A 20,117-nucleotide genomic window follows, 5' to 3' on the forward strand; every position below is an offset into this window, starting at 1 on the left:
ATATATATTTTTATTTTTGTTTAATATAAGTTTTTTTGGAAAAAAAGTTTGATTTTATTTATTTGTTCTTGTTGGTTCGTAATACAGCGCAATTCGGAAGGGAGATTATTGTAGTTTTTTATGGCTTGGTAAATATAATGGTTTTGCATTTGAGTTGTTTTAAAGATTGGCGTAATAAATTGATTTCCATTTCTCATGAGTTTATAAAATTCTTGATATTCTGTGTTATTTTTTTCTTTACACATTTTTATAATGGAAGTTTGCTTAAATATATCATCAATATTTGGTACTGGAAACAATTTAAAAAGCAATTTTGTTGGGAAAGTAGAGTTTTTTTTAAGTATTACTTTTATAATAATTTTTTGCGAGACTTTTACTGAGTTTAGGTTGTTTTTATAAGATCCTCCCCAACCTATGATTCCGTAAATAAGCAGGGAGTGGACAAGAGCATAATATACATTTTTTAGTATTTTCACATTTAAAATATTTCTTAACCTAACAAATATATATATACATTTCCTTATTCTCTTTACTAACTCCCTAATATGGCTTTTCCATTTCAGATTTTCATCGATGATCACACCAAGATATTTGATTTCAGAAGAAGAGTTGATTACAGTACACATAGGATTAAGTAGTTGACAGTTGATATTGTCACAATTTTCATCATGGATTATGATATTTACTTCGTGTTTAGGTATTTTTTGTAGTGAAAATAATACATATGTTGTTTTTTTAGCATTAAGTGTGAGTAGGTTATTATCAAACCATGATTTTAAGATATTAATACATTCATTTGCAAGTTTGTTAACTAGTTCCCATGTTTGACCTTTTATTAATAAAACAGTATCATCAGCATAAGAGATTAATTCACCTTTGATTTTCTGTTGGAAAATGTCATTTACATACATTAAAAATAGTAATGGTCCGAGGACCGTGCCTTGAGGAATGCCAAATGTACTTGTTAGTGGTGTACTAAAAGTTTGGTTTAATTTTACAATTTGAGGTCTCTCTGTTAAGTAGCTTTCTATCCATTTAAGGGCTAAGTGGTCAATGCCATTTTGTTTTAATTTTAATATAAGTTTTTCATGGGAAATGCTGTCAAATGCTTTCTTTAAGTCAATAAAAATTCCTATACATTTATTTGATTTGTCCAGGGTACTCTGAATACTAGATGAAATTTTTGCAATGGCATCTTGGGTACTTTTTCCCTCTGTGAAACCGAATTGATTTTCATTTATAATTTTGTTTTTATTTAAGAATGCAGTTAGTCTTTTTTTAGCAATTTTTTAAAAAATTTTCGATATATTAGATAAGAGTGAAATGGGTCTATAATTAGAAATGTCCTCCGGGCTACCGGACTTAAATATTGGAGAGATTATGGTTTTCTTATACGTGCTCGGGAAAACTCCTGTCTTAAAGCTATTGTTTATAATATGAGAGATTGGTGTAGAAACATAATTTTTAATGATTTTTAGTGTTTTTACGGTGAGACCGTCAAATCCCGGAGCAGAACCACCTCGCATTTTTGATATAATTTGTACAATTTCAGACGGATTGGTTGGTTCGAAGAGTTCAAGTTTAGTTTCTATATTCGGAATATTTTCAATATACATATTATTTATTTTTTTCACGGTAATTTTTTCTGCTAGACTCTTTCCTATATTTGCAAAGAAATCATTAAAAGCGTTTGCTCCTTTTTTAGGTTCTTCAATACAGTTAATTATGTTATTGTTTTGTATTACACTCTTAATAGTATTACTTTTGGTTTTTTGTTTATTTTCCATGATTTCATTGATTATATTCCAAACTTTCTTACTGTCATTTTCAGAATCATCAAGTTTGTTTTTATAATAAATTTCTTTCGTGTTTTTTATGAGCGTGGTTAATTTATTTTTGTATTCTCTAAAATGAACATTTAATTTAATGTCTAGTGGTTTTTTTTTTGTTTCTTTATAAAGCCATTCTTTGTGTCTTATGGACACAACAAGCCCATGTGTTATCCACGGTTTGATTTTACGAAATTTTGCTGTATTTCCTTTTGGAATAATTTGTTTTGAATCATTTATAAAGTTTGTTAATCTATTTTCAAATATTTTACAGCACTCGTTGACGTTTTCACTTCGGAGAATATCTAACCATAATTCAGATGACAATTTATTTTTCAAAGATTCGATATTAACAATAGATATTTCTTTCTTATTATTAGCAGTTTGTCCGCAATGTTGGTTTATCGCCTGAGGTATTATTGGATTGTAATGTAGCAAAGTCATGTAATGGTCGGTAATTGAGGTTTTTATAATTCCCGAGTTTAAATTATTTATATCCTTGATATTTGTGAAAATGTGATCAATGCATGATGGACGTTGCCCATTGACGTTTCTGGTGTAAGAGTTAATACACGACACATAATTCAATTCCGCCATCATATTTAAGTAATTATCTTTATCGTTCGATGTATAATCGTGCGATATATTTAAATTAATGTCACCTAAAACTATTGTATTCGCGTTTCTGTAGTTTAATAACACATGTCTTAATTCTTCTATAAACAAACCTACAGTAGACGAGTGCGTTCTGTATAGAGAGATAATATCAATTTTTTGTTATAACACTTCATTTGTACGTGTAAGCAGTTTGTTCCATTCACATTAATTTCTTCCTCGCACAATATGTCACAATTATTTTGTAGGAACATAACGATTCCACTGTTTTTGTTAATTCGGTTTGTAGTAGATACACAGGTATATCCCGGTATATAGTACGCCACTTCGCCACTTGAATGTGTTTCACACAATGCAAGCGGGCTTCCTGAGATCATTATTTACTGTTGTCAAAAATTCATCCATGTTTCGTTCCAAACTTCTTATATTCATGTGTAGAATTAAAGGACTGAGATTGAGATCGTTTTGGTGGGTACGATATTCTTGATAGCTGCTATATGTTTTTTCGTCAATATTATTTTTTTCGTCTAGTGCGTTATATAAAAATTCTGTCATTTTTCTTCGAAGTCTATTCTGTCTCTTGCTACTTTCAGCATTTTATTTTTGTACGGACATAAGTTACTGAAAGCTGTGTGGTCTGTTTTATTTTTCTCGCCATATTTCTTATTTTGCGATGTGCAATTTGCACAAACCGGTGTTTTTTCTCTTTCAGGGCATTTAGCAAAAGTATGATCACCCGTGCAATGCGGGCACACCGATGGATTCATTCGATTTAGGCATCTGGCGGCTGTGTGCATGAATTTGCAGCAGTGGTAGCACTGGGTTAAAGGATCACAATCCACTATGTTAACCCTTTGGTACTGGATATTTATCTTTTCTAAGGATAGCAAATTTTTTCGTGTTGTACCGCTGGTTTCCACGATATAGTTCGAGAATTTGTTTTGTTCTTCATCTTCTTGATCCCGAGTACCACGTTGGTATTTCTTAGAATGTTTGTATTTTATTTCAGTAATCAAATTTATTTTATTTTCTTCGTTTTTCGTTACAATGTCTTGAATCCCTTCGTTTTGTGTGAGTATCCCATTCACTATTTCCTCTTCCGTCAAGTTCGATTTGAGTCCTTTCAAAATTAATTTGGGTTTTTTCTTTTTTATTTCATTTATTTCTAAGTTATAATTGAGTTTTTTAATTTCCTCCGTAAGAGTGTTGGTATATTCTTTTTTTGGGCAGGATATGATTACTTGCTCTTTATTTGTTTTTCTTAATCCATTTATTCCAATTTTAAGTTGGTCTAGTTTGATGTCTTTCTGTATCTTATCACATATTTCTGCAGCTTTTGTTGTTTTTTTAGTTGATGATATTATTATTGAGAACCTCTCTTCTTTTGAAATTTCTTTTTTATTTGCTGTTAGAACTTGCGCGTAAGATGGTATTTTATTGTTTTTTTCTACGACTTTTTCAATTTTCTTCGTAAGTTCTTCGTAATTTTCGATAATTTTGTTTTGTAGTTTGATTATTTCATTTTGGTGTTTAATTTTTTCAGTTTTCCAAAGCTCTTCTAATATATAAACATTTTGTTCTAGGTTCGTTTTTGCTTTCGAATCTTTCACTGTTGTAATTTTTTGTATTTCAGTTTTTATATTAACAATGGCCGTGTCCATAATGTGTTAAATCGCTGTGCTCGGCGCAAATCGCTCGGCGCTCGGCAGCGCTTGCAATTTTTGCGACAATACTTTACTTCGCTGCGCGCGACCGTTCACGTTGATTATAGAACTAATACTGAGATTATTATCTCTTTACCTCCCTGAAGCTGTACATGGGTGGGAAAAGGTTTTTAACCGACGAGGAGGTAAAGGAGGAGGTGGAAAAGTGGACGAAGGTGTTGGCGGGAAACTACTTCGAGGAAGGCATCAAAAAGTTGATCCCCCGCTTCACCACCTGCATTGAGAGGAATGGCGACTATGTCGAAAAATAGCTTACATATGTACTACGGTAACCATGTAATTTTTTTGTTTCAATAAAAAGATTTGTAACCTACACTTCAAAATTATAAATAATATCAAATTCAGTACACTTACTTTCTGGATACGCCTCGTATTATTTGAATGAATAAATTGTGAAATAACACAAATTTATCAAATAATATTTACTTGCGCGCGCCGGGATTTGAAGCCACGACCTTCGGATTGCTAGTCGAGAGCCTTACCCCTCGACCACTGAGGCCGTACCACAATTTACTATTTACATCACATAAAATGATAAAACAGATCGTGCAAATGAAAAATAAAAAAACCACATGTAAACACTCTCTAAATCATTTATCAATAAAATAAAAATAAAAAAATAATATTGTTGTATTTTTCTGAAATGTAATCTACCAGTAGGCACTATTCTGTTTTTTCCTATTGCAACCCCCTAACCCCCCCCCCCCTATATACCCCCTTATTTAGAGACTCCACGAATGAGGACCTTGTTCAGTTAACCATACATTTTATGTTATCGATCGGTTAATTTGTTGAATGGTTCATATTGTCCGCTAGCTAAGTCCCCCGTCACGAGTAACGAAAACGCTTATAATGATGGTAGTAGAATTAATTAAAATATTTTGAGGTTAATTACGGTTAATAATTATGTAGTATTATTGAATTCCATCACCTAAGAGGGCCGAAGATTGCTGAATCTCCCGGAAGACTTCGTGGAGCTTGTATTCTTAGTTCTAGACCCCAGTATCCGCCAGTAGGTAACCCATGACTTTCCATATCATTAAACTTACTAATTTCGGTTGTCGGTGCACGAGTGCATGCGTGATTTGTAGACACCAACATTATTTTTTTTTTCATGTGCATTAGGGTGTAACGATTTTTAACTTTTTTTTTACTTTAAAATTCCAAGTTGAAAAAAAGTTGCTACTAGGTACCACAACTTACCACAAAAAGTTTTGGATTTTTAAAAAAAATGTTTAAGTCTCCCGCACAAGGCCTAAGGTTTTAATTTTTTTCAAATAATATCAAATTATAAAATATAAAAAAAATAAAATCGTAACTTTTTTGTTTATTCCAAGTTAAAAAACAGTAATATTGGGGCATAAAAATAAATAGGTAAGTAGTTTAAACTTTAAAAAAAACATGGTTTTTATATGTACACAAAATTACAAAATTTCATCAAAATTAACAAACTTTAGGGCTTGTGCGGGAGACCTAAAATCCATTTTTTATAAAAAAAAATCGTTTCTTACTTATTTTTATGCCCTAATATTACTGTTTTTTAACTTGGAATAAACACAAAAATTACGATTTTATTTATTTTTAATTTTAAAAAAATTGATATTTTTTGAAAAAAATTAAAACTTTAGGCCTTGTGCGGGAGACCAAAACATTTTTTTAAAAATCCAAAACTTTTTGTGGTAAGTTGTGGTACCTAGTAGCAACTTTTTTTCAACTTGGAATTTGAAAACAAAAAAAAAGTTAAAAATCGATATACCCTAATGTGCATTACTGCATCTGTCTATGCTTGACAGATATCTACCTACCTATGCCAGAATCCATAGATATTCTATAAAAACCGTTCATATAGTTCTCATGAACCACGTTTGAGAACCTCCGGCATTATGTGAATGTTGCCATCATTATGCAGATTTATTGCATCGATCACGCGCATCAGTTCGCAGAATTAAAATGATTAATTTGACAAGATTTAATATTCAACGTAGAAAACCCCCCTTTTATTAGTTACCTTGATTTTTTATGACGCGAATGTGTATGGAAGAAAAGTCGGGTAGTTGTATTTAAATGAACTTGAGTTTGGTCATGTCAAGAGCCAGAATAGCCGAAGATGATTGTATGAAGGTTTATTAATCAATCAGTCATTGCCTATCTCCTTCCCCTCCCTCCTGCCATCAACCTCACGACATTTCCCAATAATCGCAATAATTAATGGAATCGCAATACGAAGAACGAAGAAAACAGAAAAACATTTTATTATCAAGCCCTTGTTCGCAGTATCCTAGAATATAACTTCATTAAATAGCCTCAACACAGGCTAGCCGCTAGCCGCTAGCCTAGTGAGGCAAGTTATGAGAATCCTCAACTGTATCTAATTGTTATGTATTCTATCTATTTACATGTTTATAGTTGCAAATTTATGAAATAAATATATTATATTATTATTGGCCCCTTCTGAACAAAACCATATCCTAGAAATAGAAAAAGTACAAAAGAGGTTTATGGGTTACCTAAATATGAGAGAATATATTATGTACTATCCATTATTTTATCCACCCTTGTTCACAGGAACACTCGATTTCATCACATTTTTCAAAAAATAGCAAGCATTTTATTTAAATAATCTCTGGAACTATACGTAATCCACTTAAATTGAAAAAGATTAACTTATAAGTATACTCGTGGGAGATTTCATGCACTTTTTATACTCCGAAAGCGAAGACTTTTGCCTATCAGAACTCGCCTATCAACAGAGCGACTCAACTGCGTAACATGACATTTTTAAGGCGATGCACTACGTAATAATGCAAAATCATGTGTTTTTGGTTTGAAAATTTGGTCGCCTAGAAATGTTTCAGATGCTTCAAATAAATACCGCGAGTAGAATACATCTTGGCCTTTGAAATAATCGACTATTTTTTAGATAAGTCTTTTTATAAGCTCAGAAAAAAATAATGTATAAGGCCCATGAAAACTGCTTTAAAGTTAAAAATCTCCTACTTACGAACCCATTTTCAGCTATAATTTTATTGTATAATGTGGCAATTTAAGTTATTTATAAAATGATCGGAAAAAAAATATTTATACCTTAACATCCACCAAATAAAATAAAAGGCACTTGTTGGCCATGTTTTTTTCTTGCATAAATCAAAACAGGCGGATGGTGTTAAGCGGGAATTTAAACCTTATCGCCATCTACGTAAGGGGTGTTATTGATAACGGCTCGATTTAAAATATTACACGACGTAGTAAGTAAGGAAAATAAATGCAGGTGCATGGTGTTCAGATATATTAGGAATTTACTAAAAGTTTTTCAGGAAACGGCCGTTAAAAATAACAAAAAAAATCCACACCTCGCCGTCATTTGATAACTGAGTTGACTCGCAGTCGTTTCTTATTGTTTGCATGTTTCGGTATTCGGCCGTCTTTCGTTTTCTGTCAAATTACAATTTATATGATTACATTAAATTACCTGATATAATAATACCCGTGAGTCAATTTGGCAGATGAGAAGATTATGGCATTCAGTGTGAATATAATCCCGCATCCTTACAGCACTCGGTTTATAATGATTCCTCACCGACCCGTGGGACTACGGTCTAATTCTAAAAATTATCATTCTCGTTGTCTTAAGTTCCCTTAGCCCTACAAGCCTTGATTCTCGCGTCTAAAAAAATAGTAATGATACATTTTTGGTGTGATATGCCGTGTTGCGCTTTCTCCTCCTTTAGCCAACATCATAACAGCAATGATGAGGGACACTGCGAGGCTATCTGAAATTAGCTAGAGGAAAAGGAAAAAAAAAGAATCAAGAAGCCCTCTTTTCCAAATTAGGAATCAAATTAAATTTAAATTAAACAATATGTTGTAAGTCCCACCTTAGTATCTACCTGGTTATTAGCAGAGTACCTGTATTATTTAACTGGTGCGTTTTAATGATTTTCCAAACGTGTGCACATGTCGATAACAGCTTCATTGTATTATTTACTTTATGACATGTCTATTGTGCAGCGTCTTAGGAATTCTTGAATGATTACACTATTACACAGTGCAATCATCATTCTGAAACGGTGGAGTAGGTACCTAATAACAATATAAGAGGTTTGGATTTAAGCTCGGACTTGTCAAAATGTAGCTCTTAATAATTCAGTTAAGCCCCGCATTCCCCAATTTCTACCGATTTATAACAAGTTTCTCGTTTACTCGAGTTTTTCAATTAAGGCGATGCATATTTTAAATTGAGCCGCTATCAATAACAACCCTTACGTAGATGGCGATAAGGTTTAAAGTAACGATTAACACCATCCGCCTGTTTTGATTTATGCAAGAAAAAAACATGGCCAAAAAGTGCCTTTTATTTTATTTTGTGGATGTTCAGGCATAAATATTTAATTTTTTTTCGATCATTTTATAAATAACTTAATTTGCCACATTATACAAGCAGTTTTCATAGCCCATTATTTTTTTCTGGGCTTATAAAAAGACTTATCTAAAAAATAGTCGATTATTTCAAAGGCCAAGATGTATTCTACTCGCAGTATGTAATTAAAGCATCTAAAACTTTTCTCGGCGACCAAATTTTCAAACCAAAAACACATGATTTTGAATTACTACGTATGGCATCGCCCTAAAAAATGTATGTAATTTTTGAAGATAATATCTATACTTTTGTTATGCCGGACACCGTGCATAAATACATATACAATAATAGTTTATGGAATGTTAGACTAAATGACTAGATACACATCAGACGCGTGAAGACATGACCGTGACACCAGGAACAATGGCGGTCGTTATCAGGACCACTTCAACAAAACACATAACCGCCGTACTAATTGCCCAATAATATAATCAATGTCCCCGTGAGCTCACCTGCGCCTGCTGTGCTTTATAATGCTCGTGAGATTTTCCGTATACGTCCGCCGCCATTTATGACATAATTTGGTATTTTTTTCCAATCTGTGACAAGTGTGTTAATTCAAAATATGAATAAAGTTTACAAGGAAAAACCGTCAGCAAGCGATTTGTAAAGCATATTAGTAAAAAGCATTAACTTTGTGGCTTGCCATAATTTACAAAAATATACATATACATTTATTTTTGACCATTTTATTTTAATTACACTCAACCGGTTTCAGGATTCTCCTGATGAAGGAAGGATACTTCTGAAACCGGTTGAATGTAATTCAAATAAATAAGTGGTCAAAAACGAAGTTATGTGTTTATTTTGTAGAATTTAAAAGCTTTTACTATGCTTGCGTTAAACATTTAAAAATTTTGTCTGTTTAATATTAAAATCTGATGAAGCCTTTCATCTGCTTTCAAAAACAGTAAGTATTTCATTTTGGGATTCGTTCAAAAACATCGAACCTATTTAAATTTGAATGCTATTTTTTATCTAGACGCGAGGGGTTAAGAGGAAGCTACAAGCCAAAAATGTGTATATTCTTGGAATACCTTATATTGTAGGTAATAGGCATTAAAATCGCTTGACAAACGGAGTCTAGAAACGTTCGATTTCAAGCACAAAACTGGATTTTATTTATTTTGTAAATAATTTTATAAGAAAGCAAAAAAGTTAATCAAGTGAAACTTTCACAGATAATCTTAGCTATATAATATAATACTGTATATTTTTTAAGTTGTTTCCTTTATGCATTCATACATTTCTATTGAAAAAAATATTTTTTAGTAGTTTATATTTATATTTTTTATTTAGTAATTTATTTTTTTAATTTGTATTCTACTAAAGCATTGTATTCTACTAAAATTTCATAGAGCGGATCTAACATTGCAAATTATTAAACAGTGGTTGGATGATAATCTACTCACCCTAAACATAACTAAAACGAAATATATAACGTTTAGTCTTAATATTCCGAGTCAGCCTTCAATCAATCGTACACTAAAAATACATTCTTGTAGATATAACTCTAGTTGTCTGTGCAATCCACTAGAACGAGTAGATTCCATTAAATATTTGGGTGTAATAATTGACAATAAACTACGATGGGAAGATCACGTAATAAATGTTACAAACCGTATACGGAAACTGGCATATATCTTCAGGTCATTACGAAATATTCTAAATAAAAATACACTAAAAACGGTATACTTTTCTTTATGCCAATCAATTATATCTTACGGTATAGTAGTCTGGGGAGGATGCTCTAACACGATATTAGATCCATTAATTAAAGCTCAAAAATTGATAATGCGGACTATTTACAAAGTACACTATATTCACCCCACGAAGGACTTATTTAACGACTTCAAAGTACTCAACATAAAATCCTTATACGTCAAAAACATATCCTCCTACTATAAATTCAAACATACGAAAAAAAATATTTTTGAATCGACCCATAATACAAGATATTCCAACAAATCCAATTTTACTATTCCCCCAATAAAAACCTCAATGGCACAAAGACAATTTAACTTTCTTGCTCCAAAAATATTCAATAATTTAACGTTAGAAATAAAATCAATAGCCAAATACGACAGTTTCAGGAAAGCGCTCGGGGATTTTTTGATGTGTGATTGTTATAGTGTTAGTAGGCTATTCCAAGTACTCAGATAGAGGTGTATATATTGTTTATATGCGTGAGGATGCGTCATATGGGTGTATGTATACATGTGTTGTTATAGGTATGTCTGCTGCTATATACACATGTGTGCTTGCATGCACACATATTAAAAATTATATATATAATTATGTACATTATTACAATCTAATGCTAATTTACTTCTTTCTCCTTTCTAATTTCTATCTTCTACTTTTTATTACAATTTTTCCAAAATTTTAGCTTCATATATAGTTACTAATTTAATATGTTTACACTAGATTTCATATTTCATACAAAGTAATTAGACTCAATTGGTCACCATGAAACAGGCAGCCGCCTAGTATGGTGATTCATTATATCTACTTTATGTACATTTCAAAACAATGTAACATGTAAAAAAAAAAAAAAAAAAAAAAGCGAAACGATAGGAAAACCTTCAATTTATCTAAAGAATATTTTTTGGTATTCATAATGTACACCAATTCGTTATAAAGATTAATCAAAATAGTGATTTGGCATAAAGCTTCGCCTTAATGAGTTTATAAATATGTATCTATGGCTGTGGGGCATGAATATGGCAGAAGCAGGTTGAAAATAGAATGCTGCAGACATGAGATCCCTGAGACATATGTGTGTAAAACCAATAAAACAATGTTGGACTGTAATTGAAAATGTGGATATCCGGAAAGAATGCCAGGAATGTTTGCGCAATGGACGACATTTAAAAAGGGACATGTAGAGCGGATGAACGGAGAAAGGTGTATGAGGGGATTATATGCCACGAAAGTGAATGCTAGAAGAAACGAACAACATATGGCACGAACAAGTTTAGTGAATTAAATACTTGAGTTAGCCTCAAACGTGATGCTATATTGTCATAAAGCTGTAACTATACGTTCCTTTTCACATAAATATTAGCATATTATTATTTGACATTAAATAATATGCTTTATTAATTTTTTTCTTGGAATATGTTTATCCATATACCTACTAACTTTTTGCACGTAATTGAAATGAAACAGAATCAATAAACTTTAACAAATTACTCTTTTCTTGTGATTTCTTGTCACTTCTCATCACATAACTATCGCAAATAACCCACATATCTTGGTGCAACTGACACGTGCATTGTTGCAATATCACACGTGCATGACGTCGTGTTTGTCTACTTCTAAGTAGATAATTTACAACTGGGTATCTCTACATAACTGAGAAATAATTACTCAAATTACATAAAACACCAAACCGGCACTACGCGGCCTCAATTATTATATATTTACGAAATGTACCTAACACCTTCGTGTTGCGAAATAAAAAATTCGTCGTTGACATTAATTAAAACACGGTAGGTAAGTTTTTTTCCTTATTTTAAGGGTGTAGTCTTTCCCAACTAATTTTAATTCGTATTTTTCCTGCTGATCTGTCACGGATTTCATTTATTTGGTAAACAACTGGTTTATTTTGCGTTAGGAAACCAAATGGCCATCTGTTCATCTACTAGGACTTTTTTCTTAAGATCGTATGGTTTTTTCCCTGTCGTATCCCTGGTAAATATATGCACTAGTAGTTCTGTGAACACGTGAACAAGTATGTTTCTAATTTTTTCTGTAATAATAAAAACCAAAATTTCCTCTGAAATCCTAAAGCGGCCGCTACACTACTCGCTTCGACGCTTCGACGAAGTCCTCGACGAAGTTCGAAGTGCGTGCCCACACACTTCGCAACTTCGCGAGTAACTCAGTCCAACCAGTCAGTGAATGGTTTATTTATGCCGTGACGCATCGAGTCCTTTGACTCGGGCGCATTTACCGACAACAATCGGAAGTCTTGCGAAGCGAAGCGAAGATGCCCGAAGCGAAGCGAAGTTCGTGCCCACACTATCGTATTCGGTCAACTTCGCGAGTAGTGTAGCTGGGCTTTTAGATTTGTTTGGTACTTAAACATGTACCATAAACAGTTTACGTAACATTTTTGATTTTGGCGCGTCCAAAAGATGGGGTAAAACGGACTCTAGCGTAGCAAGCACGGCAAGATGCTCTCGCACGGAACGTCGCTTCATTCGGCCAGCCTCGTGACACTTCGGCTCTACCCGCACGGCCGCCAAAACTCTGTGCGGGGAAGGCTCATCGAAGAGTAAATTAAGTGGGATGTTTTGTTGTCCTGTAGCTAATCTCAAATACGGTGCAGTAAGGCTTTCTTCAATATCAGTATATTTACTAAAATCATCAATATTTTCTTGAGTTATTAATTTGGTATTTTTTTTATTGAAAATGATTTGTTTACGATATAACTTCAACGCATTGTATAAAAGTGTATATTGTTAATTTGAAATAATTTGTAATATATTTCTCTGTACGTATTTTAATAACAGTAAAAGAACTGTTGTACTATCGATAATATAAAGACTTGTTTACTTACATTTTCACTTCCTTCAATAAAAATAAATTTCGATGTTTCACATCCGCTGGTCCCGTGACGGCATAGAGAATATAATACATCAATGCGTGACGGCTATATTGTTTTTATTTCAAGTAAGGATTTACACAATTTGTTCAAATAAATATCACTTTCTTTATTAATATTCTTATTTCAAAATTTCTTCAGGTTGATAGGTACAATAATATTGATTATTCGGATTTGACAGTTTGTAATATGAACCATGATCATGCGAACCTTAGCAAGATAAAAGGTTTTATCCAACATGGCCACCAGAACGTAACAAGCAAATTCACAGACAGATAAAAAGCCAAATTTTCGAGTGAAATCAATAATTAGGTGTTACTGAACTCGGTTTAGTAATAAATATGTGGATATCACCGAAGGATATTACCTGCATAGCGGAAAGTGACATAGACACTAGACACTGAAGAGTTAAACCAAAGAAGTGTATTGTTGGCGCGACCGCATGCTTAAAGTAAGCTCGTTTTTCCTTCCTTCTTGTGAAATTGAATAAAGTATTTTTAAATATGGAAATTCTTTCTTGAACAGATATTCAATTTCAGTGGCCTGTCTGGGACGTGAAAAAAGTCGATGGTCAATGCAGATGGTTACGCAATTGAGTCGCTCTGTTGATGGGCTAGTTCTCATAGGCAAGTAAGTCCTCGCTTTCGGAATATAAAAAGTGCATGGGATCTCCCACAATTATACTTGTTAGCCACACATAAATTAACATCTTTCAATATGAGTGGATTAAGTTTAGTTGCAGATATCAGTTCGACGTGTTTCTAAAGCAGGGTACTCATCTAGCCGTGTAACGTGTAACGTAACTGATACTGTATCAAGTGTGAGGCTACTGCGAGCCGCTCGCGGGTGGAGCGCAGTGTGATCGCATCGAGCCGCCGACGGCGGATTCACTGCGATCACACTGCGAGCACAAGGCGGATCCGGGAGCTCGTAGCTGGATACGCGGTTACCGTGGACGAGCCGTACCCACTTGCAGATTGATACAGTATCAGTTACGTTACACGTTACACGGTGCTACACTCTTGGTGAGTACCCTGCTTAAGGTGTTGAAATCGAGCATTCCTGTTCAGATACAGGAATAGACAGTACACATATTGCGCATAGTACGATAGGACTCTCATATACAGGGTGTATCAGCACTCACCCGACAAACTTTAACCAGCTATTCCTTAGCATATTTGGAGTAAAAAAATCTTATTTGCACTTTGCTGTCCGGTAATGTTTGTTTTTTAATAAAAAATTTACTATTCATATTTTCACCACATGTCACCACTGTTTTATCCTTTGTCAAAGTTTGAAAACCCATCTGGCAATATTTTATTCGAATTCCGTTGAATAATGCACGTGTGTACCTATATTGGCGCACTTTTACAATCACAACGAAATGGCACGGCACCATTCGTCTCATTTTTAACTATTATTATTTAGTGTGTTCGAAAGAGCGAAGACGCTTTTCGACATACTTGCTTATAACAGCGGTTGAACACGAATACGCAATGCCAATGACAGTGATGTAGTGTGGAAATTTTTAAATTTTTTGTGTTTAATTGAAAAAAAATGCTACCGGACAGCAAAGTGCCCATAACATTTTTTACTCCAAATGTGCTAAGGAATAGCTGGTTAAAGTTTGTCGGGTTAGTGCCGATACACCCTGTATAGGTATCTTTTGGATATGGTTTCGTTCAGAAGGGGCCCAGGTAACGTATGATATTCCCGGATACTGCGAACAAGGGCTTCAACATATCACACTTCTGGGTTTTATCTGTTCAGTGACGTAAACAATAGACTCGCAAAACAATTTATTATTATAGTGTATAGATTTTCTGCATAATCTAAAATGAGCCTTGCGATATTTTTGTTGACAGTGCCAAACATTGTTATATAACAATAATTCCTATATTTCCTATTCATTCTTCTCCATCAAAATCTATTGTAATATATGATAATAACAATACTATATTTCTGTAGGTATGCGGGGTATTGCAAAGCAATACATTCCATAATTTAGAGTAACTACAATAAAATAACGACACATAAAATGAAAACAAAAAAGAAGTGAAAAAATATTAATTATTCACTGTGCAGATAATACTTCAATAGTCGTTTATGGAGGATATTTGGCCGTCTCTTGTCAGGCCATCATGGCGGGGTTGAAGGTATTCTTGGATTTTATTTGAATTTTTGTAATGTACTGTTTTTGTAACAAGAGCACAAATGATCCGAATCTAATGGAGATGTGTTGTGAGCAATTGGGGTGTATTGTGAGGCTGAAGGTTGTGGGGAGGGCAAGGAAATGGGGAGGGGAAGTTGGAGAAGTACCTGACTTTTCAGATCTGGTCATCAAACACGGCCAATGCCATTTCAAGTAACGTTTCAATTCTGAATGGTGGTCTTACACCAGGGTGATACTGGGAGTATCTTCCACTCTGGAACGTGCCGCAAATTTAATTTATATTATTTTCAATGAGTAAATTGTCAAATAACACAAATTTATTAATTGGCAGTCCTTATAAAATAATGGTGGATCATGTACACAATACACGTTTCATACAAAATAAAGGAATGAAAATACCTGTGTTCCAAAACAAATATGGTCAAAGAACTCTCGAATACATAATACCTTTAATTTTTAACAAATTGTCATATGAATTAAAAGAAAATTGCTCCATTATTAAATTCTCTTTAATATTAAAATCATGGCTACTAAGGAGTAATCTCATGTATTAAGACTGTGATACACTGATTTTCCCCATAACACTGTTTCTGTATTTTCAACTTTAAAGTATAACACAATTTATATTTTTTTGGTTTTTGTAGATATGTATGTATTACTACGCTAAAGCGTTGATGATTATTTCATTTTATTGTACTATTATTATATCTGCAACTTATCTGCTGACAAGCTACTTGCAGTAGCTTAGAGGGTATAAATAACATTGTATGTAATTTTTATACAAATAAAAATAAAATTATCAAATAAAATTTACTTGTGCACGCTGGGATTTGAACCCTCAACCTCCGACTTGCTAGTCGGGAGCCTTACTCCTCGACCACGGAGGCTGTCAGATTGGCGTAGCCTGAAAATCTGAAGGCCCCATAAGTAGCGGAGAAATGCTCCGAAAGAATGAACTCGGCACTCCATGAAAAATTTTGTGACGCTGCAATTTCTTGGTAGGCGGAATAGTTAATAATAATAATAATAGGCGAAATACATTATTATTGGTTCTGGGTGGCCTTTAGTTTATGCCTTTGGGATGCAGGGTAATGTGTAATCTAGCCACAGCCTGATGTATACATTGGGATGCAGGGTAATTTGTAATCTACCCACAGTCTTTATGTATACATTGGGATGCATGGTAATGTGTAATCTACCCACAGTCTTTATGTATACATTGGAATGCAGGGTAATGTGTAATCTACCCCCAGTCCTGATGTGTACTGCGATGTGCTTGAAAAGTATTCTTTTGACGAAACATATGTTTTGTGCAACGTTGTAAATATTAAAAAAACAGTAAAATGACCAATTTATTATTAAAAAACTTCAATAGGTATGTGGCTACATTGTTTCATAATTGATCCAATAATTTGTGCAGTGGAGGCATAAGTCATAATGATAGTGACAATAGTTATCTCCGTTTAGCATACGGAGTCATGAAGGAAGCATACCTTCCGAGTAATTAAAAATTAGTCCAATAATTCACCTTGCATTCTCTGTCAATCCGGAGCCATCTATTTCATGCATTGCTGTAATGGTGTGCAGCGTAGATTACATATAATTATAACTATGCCTCGTTCAATGTTCATACTCTAACATGAATCTATCCGTCGTTATTTGTTAAACTGTCAAATAGGCTTACATTATGATAAATGCATGAATTCTGTTCCTTTTCTGTTCGTAAATGAAAAACGCAAACGCGGAACGATACCTTCGAAAACATTAAAATTTTAATATAATATGCATGCAAACTCAATATATATACACGCGTATTCAATTTCAAAGCAATCGTTGAAGAACTTTCGGAGATTTAAGATTTTGAACAAACGAATATTAACATTTTTATTTATATAGATAATTTGTGTTCTGTCTAATGGCCGGTGGAACTGCATTGCACAGCTTTGTTGCAAAACGAATACAATTTTTGGCCAAAAGTTGTTTTAGCGAAATGGCTAAAAATATATAATGCAAAGTTGTGTCAAAATTTCAAAGCAATCGGTGAAAAACTTTCAGAGATTTAAGATTTTGAACAAACGAACATTAACATTTTTATTTATATAGAAGAATTTAATTATTTCTATAGCCCTCCACCCTTTAGTCTGATGACACAAAACACTAGTCAATCTGTGATAAAGGCAATATTTAGAGAAGCAACTCTTTAATATACTAGTCCCAGCGAGAGATCGTACGTGACATCATCGTTCTAGTATCTTCTGTCTTTTTTGTTTCAAACAAGACGCGTGAGAAGGAAGAGGACAAACGTCGATGATATACGTACGTGCTCTCGCTGGGACTAATTTAACAACGTTTTTCGTGTATATGCTGAGACGGACTGTAGTTATTTAATTTCATTTAATAATTGACACGGTCAAGTGAATCAAATACTTGAGTCGCAAGTTAACGATGTATAAGGCAAGGAATGTGTGCCAAGACCGAGTTGTTTCTCGGTCCGTCCTCTCTGCCTACCCCTGCGGGGAAACGGCGCGATGGTTAGTTAGTAAAGCACATGAATTGGAGAACTCGCCTGCATCCTAATTATTTCTCACAGATTAACATAACAGATGTTAAATAATAACAGCTGTACCTCATTAAACTTCTCTATACGTTTTATATCTGGGGGAAGGATGTTATCGAGTTTTGTTGCAAAATAAATGTTGTGTCTTTCCCCGAATGTGGTTTTATAACTTGGAAGGTTTTTGTGTCATTTTGCGGTAGTGCAGAATTCGTATTTTGAATAGTTTCAATATAATATTTTCAATTGTAATCCATCCTCTATGCCTTGAGACCCATTAATAACATTTATTTTACCTGTTTTGTTTCCTTTGTTACAGGTTGCACGTGACACGAATACCAATGACGCAGATTATCTTTTGTTTGTTTGTTTATACCAGAAGATTACACTTGACAAAAATAATATTTCACCTAACCTTCAATCAATAACAACGGATACACACTAACATGTGATAGAATACAATCATGCCACTAATGATGCTAAAGTCAACAGCTTAGCAGTCACCATGCCGAACTGCACCGATGATTGCGCAACCAAAGCTAAAAGTACTAATAAATCTGTTAATACATGTATTAAAGGTGGCGAGGTAAGTGTTAATGAGGTCTCCAAGTGCAAAGTACCTTTAGAAAGTGAAATTGACAACACAGAAGAAACGTGGGACATAAACAAACGTTCAGAATCTATACTTGAAGGCGATGTTAAAGATTCTAAGTACTTTGACGTCCCAACTATTAAAGTAACTACCGCTTGTGGAAATGATATTAATAACTGCTATGGTGCTTCTCCGAATACAAAGGTGTCATTTGTGAGCAAATATTTCAAAAGAAAGTGTTTGAATTCAGGTGATACACATATGAAAACTATGGAAGATGTATTGACTGATGACGAAGAATTTGATCACTACTATCACGGCAGTGAAATAATACAAAGTCTCATATTAGATGATGAGAATGGATTGAATCGTGTTTTTGATAGTTCGCAAGAATCTGAACAATTTGATACATCACAGACATCAAGAGACGAAGATTTTGAAAGAGATTTCCGTCTTTCTCAATTAAATTGTTGTTCAGAAAAAATAATTGTGGAGAGTTTCTTCAACATAACGCCGCGTGCGATGCCGGAATCTCCTCACAAAGTCATTGAAGAGGAATTTAAAAGTAATCCATGGGTCATGCTGGTAGCTACTATATTCCTTACAAAGACAACTGGTTTAGCAGCACGTCCTTTTATGAGGAAATTCTTCGCGGATTTTCCAACACCATACGCTGTTGTTGAATCTAATCCCTCGTCTTTGAAGAAATACTTCGACACCTTGGGCATGTACAAACGCGCTGCAATGATATGGAAGATGTCATATCAGTTTGTTTCTGCCAAATGGAGAAGAGCCAGTGATCTTTATGGCATAGGTAAGTACGGAGAAGACGCTTACAGGCTGTTTTGTCTCGGTCATACAGATGTTGAACCAACCGACAGATATTTGAGGTTATACTTGGATTGGTTGCTGTCACAAACGGACCACGGTGAAGACTGGAGCATTTCAGATTGCGAGGGAGTTATTTTTGATCCAGTTTCTAAATACTACACTTTATCTTTGAGATAACAGCGTAGATAAATAATGGTATAATTATTAAAAGGCAGCATTTGTATTTTTTAAGTGGAGCATTGTTGATAAGTGTTTGTTTGTGAATTATTAAGTATCATTTGGAAAATCACTAATGAGTACTTTACATATTAATTCTGCTTGTTTGCTTGTTTTTTGTAAATACCCTGTTATTACTAATTACTCAGCTCGTCAATGAAGATAAAGAGTATTTGAATTTTGTTTAAAATTTTATTAAAAGTTCATTGATTTTCAAGATTTTCATTTTCTTCCACACCCTTTAACATCTTCCGATTATCGTCTAATTTTATCAAGTTCTCCTTTTAACCACAATACTTCATTTGTTGCGTATTTATACACAATTCATGAACAAGAGCACGTGGGCACTAGGATTTGCTAAACTAAGTACAAACCCGTAAAAACATATTTTTTTTACTATAATACACATTATTTTATTAAAATTAACATTATTTTATTTTAAAAATACCTTTTTTGGGTTTTCCTGAGAATTTAACCTTTCTCCCCAGGGACTGGAGTCAACCGCACTAAAAACTGAGCCAAATCCCAATTGGGTAAGACCGATATTTTTATGA

At 33.7% G+C, this 20,117-nt stretch overlaps 1 protein-coding gene across 1 annotated transcript in view; it reads left to right on the plus strand.

Moving 5' to 3' along the window:
• The window catches only part of LOC149412602 (uncharacterized), a 75,828-nt gene extending 56,083 nt beyond the window's left edge, over positions 1 to 19,745 (plus strand). Inside the window, exon 2 of the mRNA XM_089645056.1 lies at positions 18,244 to 19,745. Coding sequence (XP_089501182.1) covers positions 18,430 to 19,524 — 1,095 coding nt within the window. The 5' untranslated portion in view covers positions 18,244 to 18,429 and the 3' untranslated portion in view covers positions 19,525 to 19,745. The remainder of the gene's footprint in view (positions 1 to 18,243) is intronic.
• Positions 19,746 to 20,117: the final 372 nt, after the last annotated feature.

Source organism: Hesperophylax consimilis, chromosome 22 (genome assembly GCF_061612785.1).
Source record: "Hesperophylax consimilis isolate HC1 chromosome 22, BYU_Hcon_1.0, whole genome shotgun sequence".
Taxonomy (NCBI): Eukaryota; Metazoa; Arthropoda; class Insecta; order Trichoptera; family Limnephilidae; genus Hesperophylax; species Hesperophylax consimilis.